The 13129-nt window shown below is 27.6% G+C and overlaps 1 protein-coding gene across 2 annotated transcripts in view; it reads left to right on the forward strand.

The window, feature by feature from the left end:
* LOC111635244 (myotubularin-related protein 13-like) overlaps positions 1 to 13129 on the forward strand; it is a 152489-nt gene that overhangs the window by 112584 nt on the left and 26776 nt on the right. For both annotated transcript variants that reach the window (XM_023380151.1, XM_023380152.1), the window contains exons 27-30: positions 3729 to 3809; positions 4746 to 4858; positions 7518 to 7778; positions 10022 to 10191. In XM_023380151.1, coding sequence (XP_023235919.1) covers positions 3729 to 3809; positions 4746 to 4858; positions 7518 to 7778; positions 10022 to 10191 — 625 coding nt within the window. The remainder of the gene's footprint in view (positions 1 to 3728; positions 3810 to 4745; positions 4859 to 7517; positions 7779 to 10021; positions 10192 to 13129) is intronic.

The following is a 13129-nucleotide window of genomic DNA, read 5'->3' on the forward strand; positions in this document are numbered from 1 at the left end:
GATGACACTAAATATTTGTTTATGGCTTTATGCTTTATAATGGTGTAAGCAAATTTTATCATTTTTCTTTTGATCCTCTCTTAATAAAATAAATTTTTGTTTATGCGTCTTTACATAGATTGTTCTTTGTTTACATAGATTGTCTTTACATAGATAGATTGTATTTTACAGAAATATCTGTGAAGATTAAAAAAAATCTCACTTGAATAATAAAGAAAGTAATTCTTAGTAGAGTAATTGTAATAAAACAATTTAAAGTGATATATTTCAGAGACAGTAACTATATTTCAAAGCCACATTGAAAGCATATGGGAAGTAATAATAATATTTTTTAAAGTAATTTCAAAATATTCACATTTCATTAGATTTTATTTTGAAAGTGAGAAACTAAATCATCAATATTTGGGGAAAGGAATGCTGATTAAATGGTAACATTATAATAGCCAATTTTACCCGGTTGCTCATCATTATTTAGGTTGTGTATTCTTAATACTTAAATTGTTTTATTAATATACTGTTTTGTAAAATGTAACCAAATGTGAAGTTAAATGTGTTGTTGTGTTTTCTGTAGACAGTGATGTCACAGGATTGTTTGCTAAAATAAACTTTTGGAAAATTTATCTTTTTTTTTTTTTTAAATCTGTTCCATTGTATCTTACAGAAAAATTTGAGAAAGCACACAAGTTTTGAAACAAACAAATTTTTAAAGAAACAAGCTAAATTTTCTGGAAAAATTGAGAGAAAAGATGAAATTCAATGACACCACCAGTCTGAACAGATTTGTGTCTACAAAGGCTTTACACAGATACAATGCTGCCACAAATAAACATGCAAACAACCAAAATTTTCCTTTTATTTATGATATGATAAGATAATCTTTCTATTTATATGTTTTAAGTGATATATGAGAAATTATCACAGTTATAAAGGTTTTGAAGGTGAAAAACACTGAATAACTAATAATAATTTGAAGTTTAAAACTGATTAAAATCATTCTAAAGTAATTTGATCAAGTCAGACAAGTCAATAAAAGTTTGAATTGTTTAATGTATTGATAAAAGCATTTTGAAAGATAGATAACTATAAAGACCTTGAATAAGTTCTTGCTGTTTTTTTGTGAAAATTAACACTTTATTTTAAAAAAGTTGTAATAAACACGTCACTGAAAGTATTGTCTATCGCTAGCCACTACTTTCTCCCATCGTTCTGGCAGCATTTGAATTCCACGTCGGAAAAACGACACGTCTTTTGAGGCTATCCAAGAATCAACCCATTTTTTGGCATCTTCATAAGAATGGAAGTGCTTCTCAGCCAGGCCATGTGCCATCGATCGGAACAAGTGATAATCCGAAGGGGCGATGTCTGGTGAATACGGCGAATGGGGTAGGACTTCCCATTTAAGCGTTTCCAAGTACGTTTTCATCGGTTGTGCAACATGTGGCCGAGCATTGTCATGTTGCAAAATTACTTTGTCGTGTCTTTGCTCATATAGCGGCCATTTTTCCTTCAATGCTTGGCTCAAACGCATCAATTGTAGTCGATAGTGATCTCCCGTGATGGTTTGTTTGGTTTGAGCAGCTTGTAATAAACTACACCTAGCTGATCCCACCAAATTCAGAGCAGAAGCTTCGAACCATGGATATTCGGCCTTGCTGACGATGTTGATACATGGCCGGGCTTACCCCACGATTTTCTATGCTTAGGGTTATCGTAGTGTTTCCATTTTTCGTCGCCTGTCATGATACAATGCAGAAAACCTTTCCTTTTCTGCCGTAGAAGCATCTGTTCACATGTGAAAAGATGCCGTTCGACGTCTCTCGGCTTCAACTCATACGGCACCCAATGTCCTTGCTTTTGAATCATTCCTAATCCTTTTAAACATTTTGAAACTGTTGTGTGATCAACTCCTAATGATTCTGCAAGTTCAGCTAGCGTCTGACATGAGTCTTCATGAAGTAATGCCTCTAATTCCTTGTCTTCAAACTTTTTTGGTGTACCAGATCGTTCTTTATCTTCAACATCAAAATCATTATTTTTGAAGCGTCTAAACCAATCTCTGCGTGTTGTTTTCAACAGAGCATGGCTGCCGTAAGTCTCAAAAAGGATTCTGTGTGCTTCAGCTGCAGATTTTTTTTTAATAAAATAGTGCAATAAAATTCCTCGCAAATACTCTTTTTGGCACGAAACTATACATGTTTAACACAATGAAAGAAATAAGTTGTTTACACTTCAGTGAAATGACATATACTGAATTTCAAGGTCACTTATTGTACTTCCTTACAGATGTGTCACCATCTAAAAATAAACACACTTGGTTCTGGTAACGCCATCTGTTAAAGAACAGTGAGAACTTATTCAAGGTCCTTATAGTTCCTGTTTCATGAACAAAGTAAGTTCTACAATGAAGATTAAGAATTTTTTTATCATCAAACATCTAGCTTTACCAGCTCTTTTATTTGAAATGATTTATTTTCCATAAACTATTTCTTGTTATCTAAATTCAAGTTAATTTCCAAAGATGATTTGACAGTACAGAGGAATATGAAACACAGTATGGCAAGGGAATTAATGGCAGTAAATTTAAATCAGTTGAAACATATTTCCAACAACTCTGTACACAGAATGAGACTATTTTAACCAAAAGTTCTCCTACTTAAAGTGGTTTCTTTAAATTTACATAATCCTGGAATTTCATTGACAAATCTTGCAACTATTAATTTAATAAATTTTAATTTATTTTATAGTTTGATATTTGAATATTAAAGTTATTCTGTTAGAATAAAACTTTGTTAGAATAAAACTTTGTTAGAATAAACTATAGACATTATTTTTTGAAAAGAGCATTGTTTATAAGATGAAAATTATATGTAATTTACATTATCAATAATAGTAATGGATAACAAATAGCTGTATTAACAAGGAAAATGTCACTACATGGAAGTTGTGTAATACTAGTTACTAACATTTATTTGGTAGTTAAACACATACTATTTACCTACCTAAGAGGATATTTCTCTATGGTTAACATTTCTATTTTTTCATAAGAAAGTAATACATGGACTATTTGACAAGTGGAGTGAAGGTGTAAAGCTGATTAGCAGCTTTACACCTTCACTCCACTTGTCAAATAGTCCATGTATTACTTTCTTATTATATAACTTCCATGTAGAGACATTCTCCTTGTAAGTTTAAATAATATGATATTGTTTCTTATTTAAAATATAACATTGGCTTATACTTAGATTTTTAGAAACTCTACCAAATTTTAATATAAATATATAATTGTGTTTATATAAATTGCATGAATTAAAAGTGATGTTTATATAATTATAGATTAAATAATGACTGTAGTCAAAATCATTAATATATAAATACTAGCAGACATGCATGACATTGCCAGGAAAAGTAGTAGGGACAAACATTAAAATGAAAACCATATTAAAATTTTGGTTATTTTAGCCTACCATTGTTATGTTTTATCACAAATTGTCGAGGGGATGGAATTAGGAAATGTAGTGCGTGTTGAGATTTTATGAAGCCTATATTTTCTGCAGGGTCCTATTGATTAACTATGAAAAATTTGGTGGATTGGTAAAAGAATTTAGATATGTATAGAGAATAGACATTGGATAGACATTCAATTTTATGTAATAGATACATACTAATGATTGTTATAGTATACATAATTATATACAATTGTATACAATTATCGTCATTATATATTTCAGTTATCCTGCATTACTTGTTGTTCCGCAATGTATATCAGATGATAATATAAGAAAATTTTCAAGGTGTTATGTACACTATAGGTAATATTCTATTCTTGTTTTCTAATGTTTTATTATTTAAACTGTCGATATAAATATAATAGATAAGGATTTTTGGTTTTTCTTATTAGTTAGAAATAATTGAATTTTTATCTCAGTTTGTACGTAATAGTGATGAAAATAAAATATTTTTTAATTTGATAACTAATTTAAATTTATTTAACATTTTGATATTATAAAAATGTGTAAATGATTAACATCAAATGTTAGTTATTATAGTATATGGTCACATTTAAAAATTGTATATAGATGATTGATTATACAAAATATAAATATTTTTTAAATTAGGCCAATTTTGATTTATTTTTGACAAATTTTTCATTTAGTTAAATATTACAGTAGAGCGTTGTTTATCCAAATCAATTGGGGACTGGGATTGTTCGGATAACTTATTTTTTTACATTTCGTGTCGCTTCGCATTGAATTTTCATTAATGTTAAACCTAACGAAAATTTTTATAATAATAATCGTGGATATTGTATTGTTAAAAATTATTTCTTTTATTTTGTAAAAACAAAATAAATATATTGAAAAATATAAAAACAAAAAAAAATTATACTTTAGAAGTTAATCTAGTATCAAAAACATTCGATTCTGCACGACACACAGCCCTCAGAAAAACACCAGACAAAAGTGCCAGTGCTACCAGCTAAAACACACACACCAACAAAAAAATATTGGAGTAGCCCAAGACATAACCAAAGGTTGCAGCACCACAGCACTAGTGGAAATTTAAATTTGCCAACTGGAACGCTTTTGGTTAACCAACATTTCAGTTGACCGGCTTTCAGATGAACGATGCTCTACTGTACTTAAATATGCTCTGTAATAATACTAAACATTACTGAACTGTATGCTTTACTTAAATAATACTGTTTTTTTCATTTAATACTTGATGCTTTTATGTAATTCTATTAGATTTCCTGTTGTTACATGGTGTCATCCAAGAACAAAAGCACTGTTATTACGTGCAAGTGGATTTCATGGTAAAAGTGTAATGGGTATGCTAAAAGGACATCAAACATCATCAAGTAAGCTTAATGTATTAGAAATTCACAAAAAGTTACTTCAAATAATAAATGGTCAGAATGTTGAATCCATTATTATATTTCAAAAATGATTGATTCTAAACAAATTCATTTTATTAAAGTTTATTTAATGTTTACTTGTTATTTAAAATCAGTTTATTTATTTATTTTTTTGCAGTTATAAATACATAATAGGTTTGAGTTTAATGTAAATTTTACAAGTTCCAAAGACTGTTTCAACTTCTGATGTAACTATACACAAATAAAAATTTATATAATGTTATTTGAAACATAAGCAATTAAAAAATAAATATTGATATTACAATACAGTGTTGTGCAGCTTATATATACTGTCCATTATAATAATGTTTAAAATAAAAAGTAGTAAATATTATATAAAAGCACATTTATCAAGTTTAGGAAAAGTAATCAATATTTAAATAGAATAAACTTATTAAATTAATTAAAATAGCAAAAAACTTGTTACTTTTTTCTGTTTATAAATGATTTGTTATAGCTATTTAAAAATGGAATAAAATAAATTATTATTCCTAATTCCTAAAACAAATATTTCATACTTTAGTCTAAATTTATAAATATAAATAATGAGTCATCTTAAATAAAAAGATGTTATTTTCAAAAGACAAAAGATCACCCCAAATATTAAATCAACTTTCACAAACTAGAGCTGCTTCAGTTTAATGTTTTTTTTATAATTGTATTGAATTAACATAAAATAATATATCCTAAGATATTTCTAAATATACTTCCTGCAGGATAAAGAACAAGGCTGTGTTATTTGTACATGTATCCTTCTGTCACAAAATCAGCAAATTCATGCTGAAATATTTTTTTGTATAGCAGACTAACCTAGTAGAAAATATTATCCAAAGCTGTTACTTTTTACCTTAGTGTTTTCATTATTGTTTAATTTAATTTTAATGATTTTATGTTATCTTAATTGTATGATTCAGACACTCAACCAGAAATTGTTGCTGCTTCTCCACGAAGAGCCAAAGACAACAAGCTAGTCAGTCTTGGGGTTTCTTCAACAGCTTTTATGAATAGGGTCAGATTTGTTTTCCTAAAGTGTGGATATATGTTCAGGACAACTAACTTACTTTGTTTGACTTTTAGTAGTCTTTCCTTTACTATCAGTTTTAGAATAACAATGAGAAGTATCTGCTGAAGGCAGTAGTACATTTGCACTGTCAGTTGTCATTTTCCAAAACATGTCTCATTGCTCTTACTATATAGTTAACTGTTGTTGAATTGTATCAATATACCATGTATAATAATAAACAAAAGAATGTTCATGATAAACAGTATATATATAGTACCAGTGGTGATATTCAGCGGGTTCGCACAGGTTCGGCCAAACCCGTTGTTAACATTTTCAAAGTTTTCCGAATCTGTTGTTAAACACACGTAACATTTCTCAATGATTTTGTTTCTTTTAAAAAATATATTAAAATATACGTATTGTACTCTGTAACACTACTAAACTAGAGCCTTATACCCTGTTCGCCTTGGTGCAACCTCCATCGACCGTTTCAATCTCGACTAAAACAAGGTTCAATAGCAATCGACTCGAGAGAGTTCTCGAAACTAGATCCAGTCATAAGAGAGATCCCACAATCCCACGCGCGTGAGAAAATACAAGATGGCTGCGGAGCACGTGTCGGGCTATCAACAGCGAAATAAGAAAGATATTGTATTTCGACAGACGATGACATCTGTCTGTTATTATAATAATACCTAACGATAAAATAAATGATTTAGAAAAGTTTTTCTTGTTTAACTGCTTTCCCTATGACTTTTTCTGACAAAAAAAAAAGCCAATTTTTATGTTTATAAAATATTTTGAATGAAAAATATTAAAATATGTACAAAATAAACCATTTTGAACACTCTTTTTTATTATTTATAAAAAAAAAATATAGTTCTGGCATAAACAATGTTAAATTTTAACTGACTTAATTTTGCGAACGCATCTTTTTTATTTATATGGATATCTTAAGGTCAGTTTTTGTGCTAATGTTGCTAATGCACCATTTGAGAGAAAAAAAAATTGTTAAGGAAAAATTTTCTGTTAGCGAACCCTTTGTTAAATATTTCAAATATCACCATTGTATAGTACCAAGCAATGATGTAATAAGTCACATCATTGCTTGGTACTATATTTTATTGCATGCAGATACATACCCTTTCTCAGTAGTTATACACTAGCTTTGTTCTTTATCCTGTGTAGAATATAGTAATTTTGAAAAACTTAACCATATTCTCACTTAATTTAAAGCATATTGTAAGATTTTAATTGACTTAGGCTACTATTGCATTTAAAAATTTTACATGATTATAAACTATAGGAAGAGAACTAAATTCAAGCAGTTTTGTTGTTTAGCTTATAATCAATATTTTGATGTCTTTCATATAATACCTTTAATTAAAATTTTCATTAATAATCTAAATTATTTTAACTGAGAGATTAACAAACAATAAATATATAAAATTTTACTTTTTATTGGATTAAATAGATCATAATGAAAAAACAAAACATATTTTTTTTATTTTTACTTTATTAACAGCTGTATAAAAACAACAATTATTTTACTTAGTATAAAATTTCATTTCAAAATTATTTAATTCTTTTATTCTGTAGGTGCCTCTAGTGAGACATCAGCACATATTGAACATGAAAAGTACATATCAGCGATAGTAAAAATAACTCCTTTATCAACTCTAAGATCTGTTGTTGGCTCAGACGGAATACATGATTCCACTCTTAGCATCACATCATTAGTTCTTGGCAGTAGTGGTATGGATAATTTTCCTACACTTACTCCAGAAGTTATACGCCGTTCAAATCCAATACAAAAGGCTGTAAACAGTTTACGTTCCTCAGGAGGAAAAGGTGGAAAACGTAAGCATAGATTTATATCTAAAGTTTTTAAGCATAATTATTCTATTTAATTAAAGTCACATACTAAAATAATATTCATTTTCTTATTTAACAATTAAAGATGATAATTTTTGGTGTATCTAAGTTTTAATGTAAACATTTTTTTAAATTTAAATGCTTTCTTTAATGTATATTTAAATTGTTTAAATTGAGAATACTGTGAAATATAAATAATGAGTCATCTTAAATAAAAAGATGTTATTTTCAAAAGACAAAAGATCACCCCAAATATTAAATCAACTTTCACAAACTAGAGCTGCTTCAGTTTAATGTTTTTTTTATAATTGTATTGAATTAACATAAAATAATATATCCTAAGATATTTCTAAATATACTTCCTGCAGGATAAAGAACAAGGCTGTGTTATTTGTACATGTATCCTTCTGTCACAAAATCAGCAAATTCATGCTGAAATATTTTTTTGTATAGCAGACTAACCTAGTAGAAAATATTATCCAAAGCTGTTACTTTTTACCTTAGTGTTTTCATTATTGTTTAATTTAATTTTAATGATTTTATGTTATCTTAATTGTATGATTCAGACACTCAACCAGAAATTGTTGCTGCTTCTCCACGAAGAGCCAAAGACAACAAGCTAGTCAGTCTTGGGGTTTCTTCAACAGCTTTTATGAATAGGGTCAGATTTGTTTTCCTAAAGTGTGGATATATGTTCAGGACAACTAACTTACTTTGTTTGACTTTTAGTAGTCTTTCCTTTACTATCAGTTTTAGAATAACAATGAGAAGTATCTGCTGAAGGCAGTAGTACATTTGCACTGTCAGTTGTCATTTTCCAAAACATGTCTCATTGCTCTTACTATATAGTTAACTGTTGTTGAATTGTATCAATATACCATGTATAATAATAAACAAAAGAATGTTCATGATAAACAGTATATATATAGTACCAGTGGTGATATTCAGCGGGTTCGCACAGGTTCGGCCAAACCCGTTGTTAACATTTTCAAAGTTTTCCGAATCTGTTGTTAAACACACGTAACATTTCTCAATGATTTTGTTTCTTTTAAAAAATATATTAAAATATACGTATTGTACTCTGTAACACTACTAAACTAGAGCCTTATACCCTGTTCGCGTAGTGCAACCTCCATCGACCGTTTCAATCTCGACTAAAACAAGGTTCAATAGCAATCGACTCGAGAGAGTTCTCGAAACTAGATCCAGTCATAAGAGAGATCCCACAATCCCACGCGCGTGAGAAAATACAAGATGGCTGCGGAGCACGTGTCGGGCTATCAACAGCGAAATAAGAAAGATATTGTATTTCGACAGACGATGACATCTGTCCGTAATTATAATAATACCTAACGATAAAATAAATGATTTAGAAAAGTTTTTCTTGTTTAACTGCTTTCCCTATGACTTTTTCTGACAAAAAAAAAGCCAATTTTTATGTNTAAAATATTTTTTTTAAAAAAATGTTGAAAAGTTGTCTATGAACCATATAATGTGATAAATTTTGAACTCAGATTAATTTCTAGAAATAATTTCATAAATTTCATTATTTAAATATTATAGAAATATGAATTATTATATATTTATATATATTATATGTTTATTTTAAACTGTAATTGATGTATTTAATGTAATGTAATGACTAATGTAATTGAAGAATTTTAAGAAAAACAATGAAAGTTGATGGAAATTTTTTCTTCAGATTTAAGAGGGTTAAGGATTACTAAAAAACATATAATTATGTCCATTAATCAAATTATACTAAATACATAGCTATAATAGTACAAGCACTAACAATACTTTTAATGATGTCATAACTATAGACATTAATATGTTATCATTAGTAATATTGCAATTTTAAATGATCAAAAATATAACATTTGTACTATGGCTAATTGATGATAAATATATAATGAATAACTATTATCATTGTTTTAAATATAATGAAAAAATTTGACATTTGAATAGATAGTTATTGCAGTTTATATAAAAATATTAGGTAGCTATGTTATTAAACATAGCTATCTAATATTATATGTTTGTTATAAACATATTTCTACATAAATATTAATCAGTTTATTGAATTAAAATTATTTGATATAATTAAAGCAAATTTCCATTAAAACTAAATATTAATTATTTTGTCAAATATTTAATTAGTTTTAATTTTGTAAATTAGTTCTAATGAAATGGTTATAGTTTTGCTAATATAATCATTTTGATGATAGAATTAAGGTGGGGTAGTTTAAAAGAAAGAAGACAAGGATCTACAACTAGTCTGGGCTCAGAATTTGCCTTACGTAATACCTCAAGATTCTCAGATACAGACGGTATTGAAGCTGCTCACACTTTACATAGAGTGGCACTTTATATTTTTGGTGAAAAAGGACAAATTAAAGTAAGCATTATATTTTGTTAATGTTTTTGCTGTTATCATTTTAAATATGTTGATATTAAATATCTTGTAATATTTTGTTAAATTCCATAGAAATCCAGCAAAACATCTTGTAATGATTTTAACAAATCATTACAAGATTTTTAGTGTTTAAGTTTTTGTTTACTATAGTTTTATTCAGTTAGTAGTTTTATATTTTTTTCAAAAAAATTTTAAAATGTTTAATGTTTATTATAATTTAACANTTAATATTAAACAATTTCTATATTTTTGTATAAAACCAGTAGCTTAGTCGATAAAATCACTAATAATCGCGGGTTCGATAAAATTACTAATAATCGTTCCTTAGTAATAAAAACTGAGTGGATTTTTATTACTAAAATCTTTTGTATTTTTAATTATTATTAAATGTGAAAAAGTTTAATTATGAAGGTAGAGATAGGTTTCACATAAAATTATAAATGCTAATAACCAGTGGTTCGATAAAATTACTAATAATCGTTCCTTAGTAATAAAAACTGAGTGGGTTTTTATTACTAAAATCTTTTGTATTTTTAATTATTATTAAATGTGAAAAAGTTTAATTATGAAGGTAGAGATGGGTTTCACATAAAATTATAAATGCTAATAACCAGTAAAATCGTCATTAACTCTGACCCTACTGGCAGATGTCTACGACTCTTTTCATCTTCCCACTCCTTCGACCTTTAATCATTAAAATTTAAAACCAAAATTTAACCACCAAAATTTAATAGTATCGATCCCTGTAATACTTAAATCTATTTCAAAATTTCAAAAAATTTCGACAAAAAGCACAGGGATTATTAATTTTTAAAGAAAGTGAACAAAATCATCCCATCACGCATATATTAACCCCCCCCATACATACAAAAAAATCTCCCAAATCTTATTGCATTTCTTGACGTTTCAAGGTGTCCTAAATCCAAAAATGTAATAATCTTGAGAGGGGTCATTTTTACTGACCCATCTCAAGATTATTACATTTTTCTTCTGTTTATATATAACCTCCAGGAAAGTAAGAAGTGTCCTTATCCTATCTGAGAGATAAATAATTTAAAGTAATAATATTACTTAAACAATTTTTTATAATAAAAATAAAATTCCAAATAATCAAAAACATAAACAGCAAGGTAATACTATTGATCTTGTCTGAAAGTCATATTTCATATTGCTTGACATTTTTAATATTTTAATTAGTGTTCTTGCTGGTAGAAATGTTCTTAAAAATAAAACTTAATTTAAACTAAAGAAAATAAATAAGAATTTATTAGTGATCACATAATATCAGGAATTCAGAAATTAGCTTTCATAATTATGAAATAATTTAAAAACAGAAATTTTAAATTCACTGATTTCTAAATGGTTTTTCAATTGATATCCAAGCAATTTATTTTTAGTAAAATTACTTTCAGAAATTTAATTATCATTATTCAGGGCTTAAATTTAGATTTGAAAGTATAAACTGGTATGTGATTGATGGCTTGAAGGTATTTCATTAATATTTTTAAGTTTATACTCTTGATTATACTCTATTTCATTTGTACATATTGAATATATTGTATTGGCTTGAATATTAGTTGATGTTTCTTTTCAGTTTTAAAGGAGCAAAAATTGCTTTTGATCTATGTTCAATCCATGATGTATATTCAAGTGCTATTAAAGTTTTCTTTGATTTCAATAACATGTCATACAAAGTTAAACTGACACTAAAGTTGTATGTGTTATTATATAGAAATGCTAAATGCCAGCCAAGCTGTGACCTATCATACTACATCCTGCAAACTGTGCACAAGGTTTAAGAATTTGGCACAGTTGTAAACAATCAATTAGTTGATTGTTTTTATTGTATTCAATAGAATCATTCAGTTTTGGTAACCTCTAAAGAACTTTTATTTTGGTAACTTTTTTTTTATTTTACTCCTAAGACTCTCTTCTAATTGAGCATCATCAAAAATTGGGGAAGACTGCTGAAAATTTATCAGTTGTAAAGTGTAAATTTCTAATATAATTATAAATTTATATATTCAGTATAATTAAGCTATGTTTTACACTTCATAAAAATTGTTTTGCATAGTTATAAAAAAAAATAAGACAAGCAAGTGTGAAACAAAGTTTTGGTTTCATTTTTGATAATCATAAAATTGCAAGTACACTTTCCAGAATGTACATGAAATCTGCAAGGAAGTTACTTCCCCTGGGAAGTAGGCTTCCTTGTGTGAGTGTCTATCAGCCTTCTACCTGGTGCACATTGTCTCTATTTCACTTACAACTTTTATTAATTTCATTTTTATTGTTACTGACAAGAAAGAAGTGATAAGTTACAATTTATCACTTAAAATATAGGTGTTTGATGCATATATTTCTTTCTATAAAACAAACCCTTTGAGTACAGTTTTCTGATCTAGGTATGATTTAAATACAATTTATAAAAATTACTAAGAAAGCAATCAAAAATTCATTTATGCTGATTGATTCCCAGACATTTCTAAAAAATTAAAAAAAGACACCTTTATCTTTAACTAAAATAATTTTGAAAAGAAAGAAATTAATTAAATGTGACTAATTTTCATAATTCCTACAGATAAAAGTAATAGTAATAAAAAATTCTACATATTTATAATAATTTATTTTCAACAATATCCATTCCATGTAGTAAAAAAGTAATAAAAATTTCACATGTTCTTATAAAAGTTAGAATAGCAGTAGAATTGTGAAAGATTATTAGTGAAAATACAATTATAAAGGGCTTTAAGAAATGATGTGTTACCAACAACTTGGACAGGACAGACAATGATGTTCAAGGATGATGATCAAGGAGACTGAAGACCATGATGGCAATGAAATAGGAAACAGAAATGATGATGGAAGTTCTGGTGAAGTATTGTTTCAATGACTTTCCACATTTTTTTAATGCAAATTG

This window comes from Centruroides sculpturatus, unplaced genomic scaffold (genome assembly GCF_000671375.1).
Source record: "Centruroides sculpturatus isolate CEXI.00-Female unplaced genomic scaffold, Cexi_2.0 scaffold811, whole genome shotgun sequence".
NCBI classification, from domain to species: Eukaryota; Metazoa; Arthropoda; class Arachnida; order Scorpiones; family Buthidae; genus Centruroides; species Centruroides sculpturatus.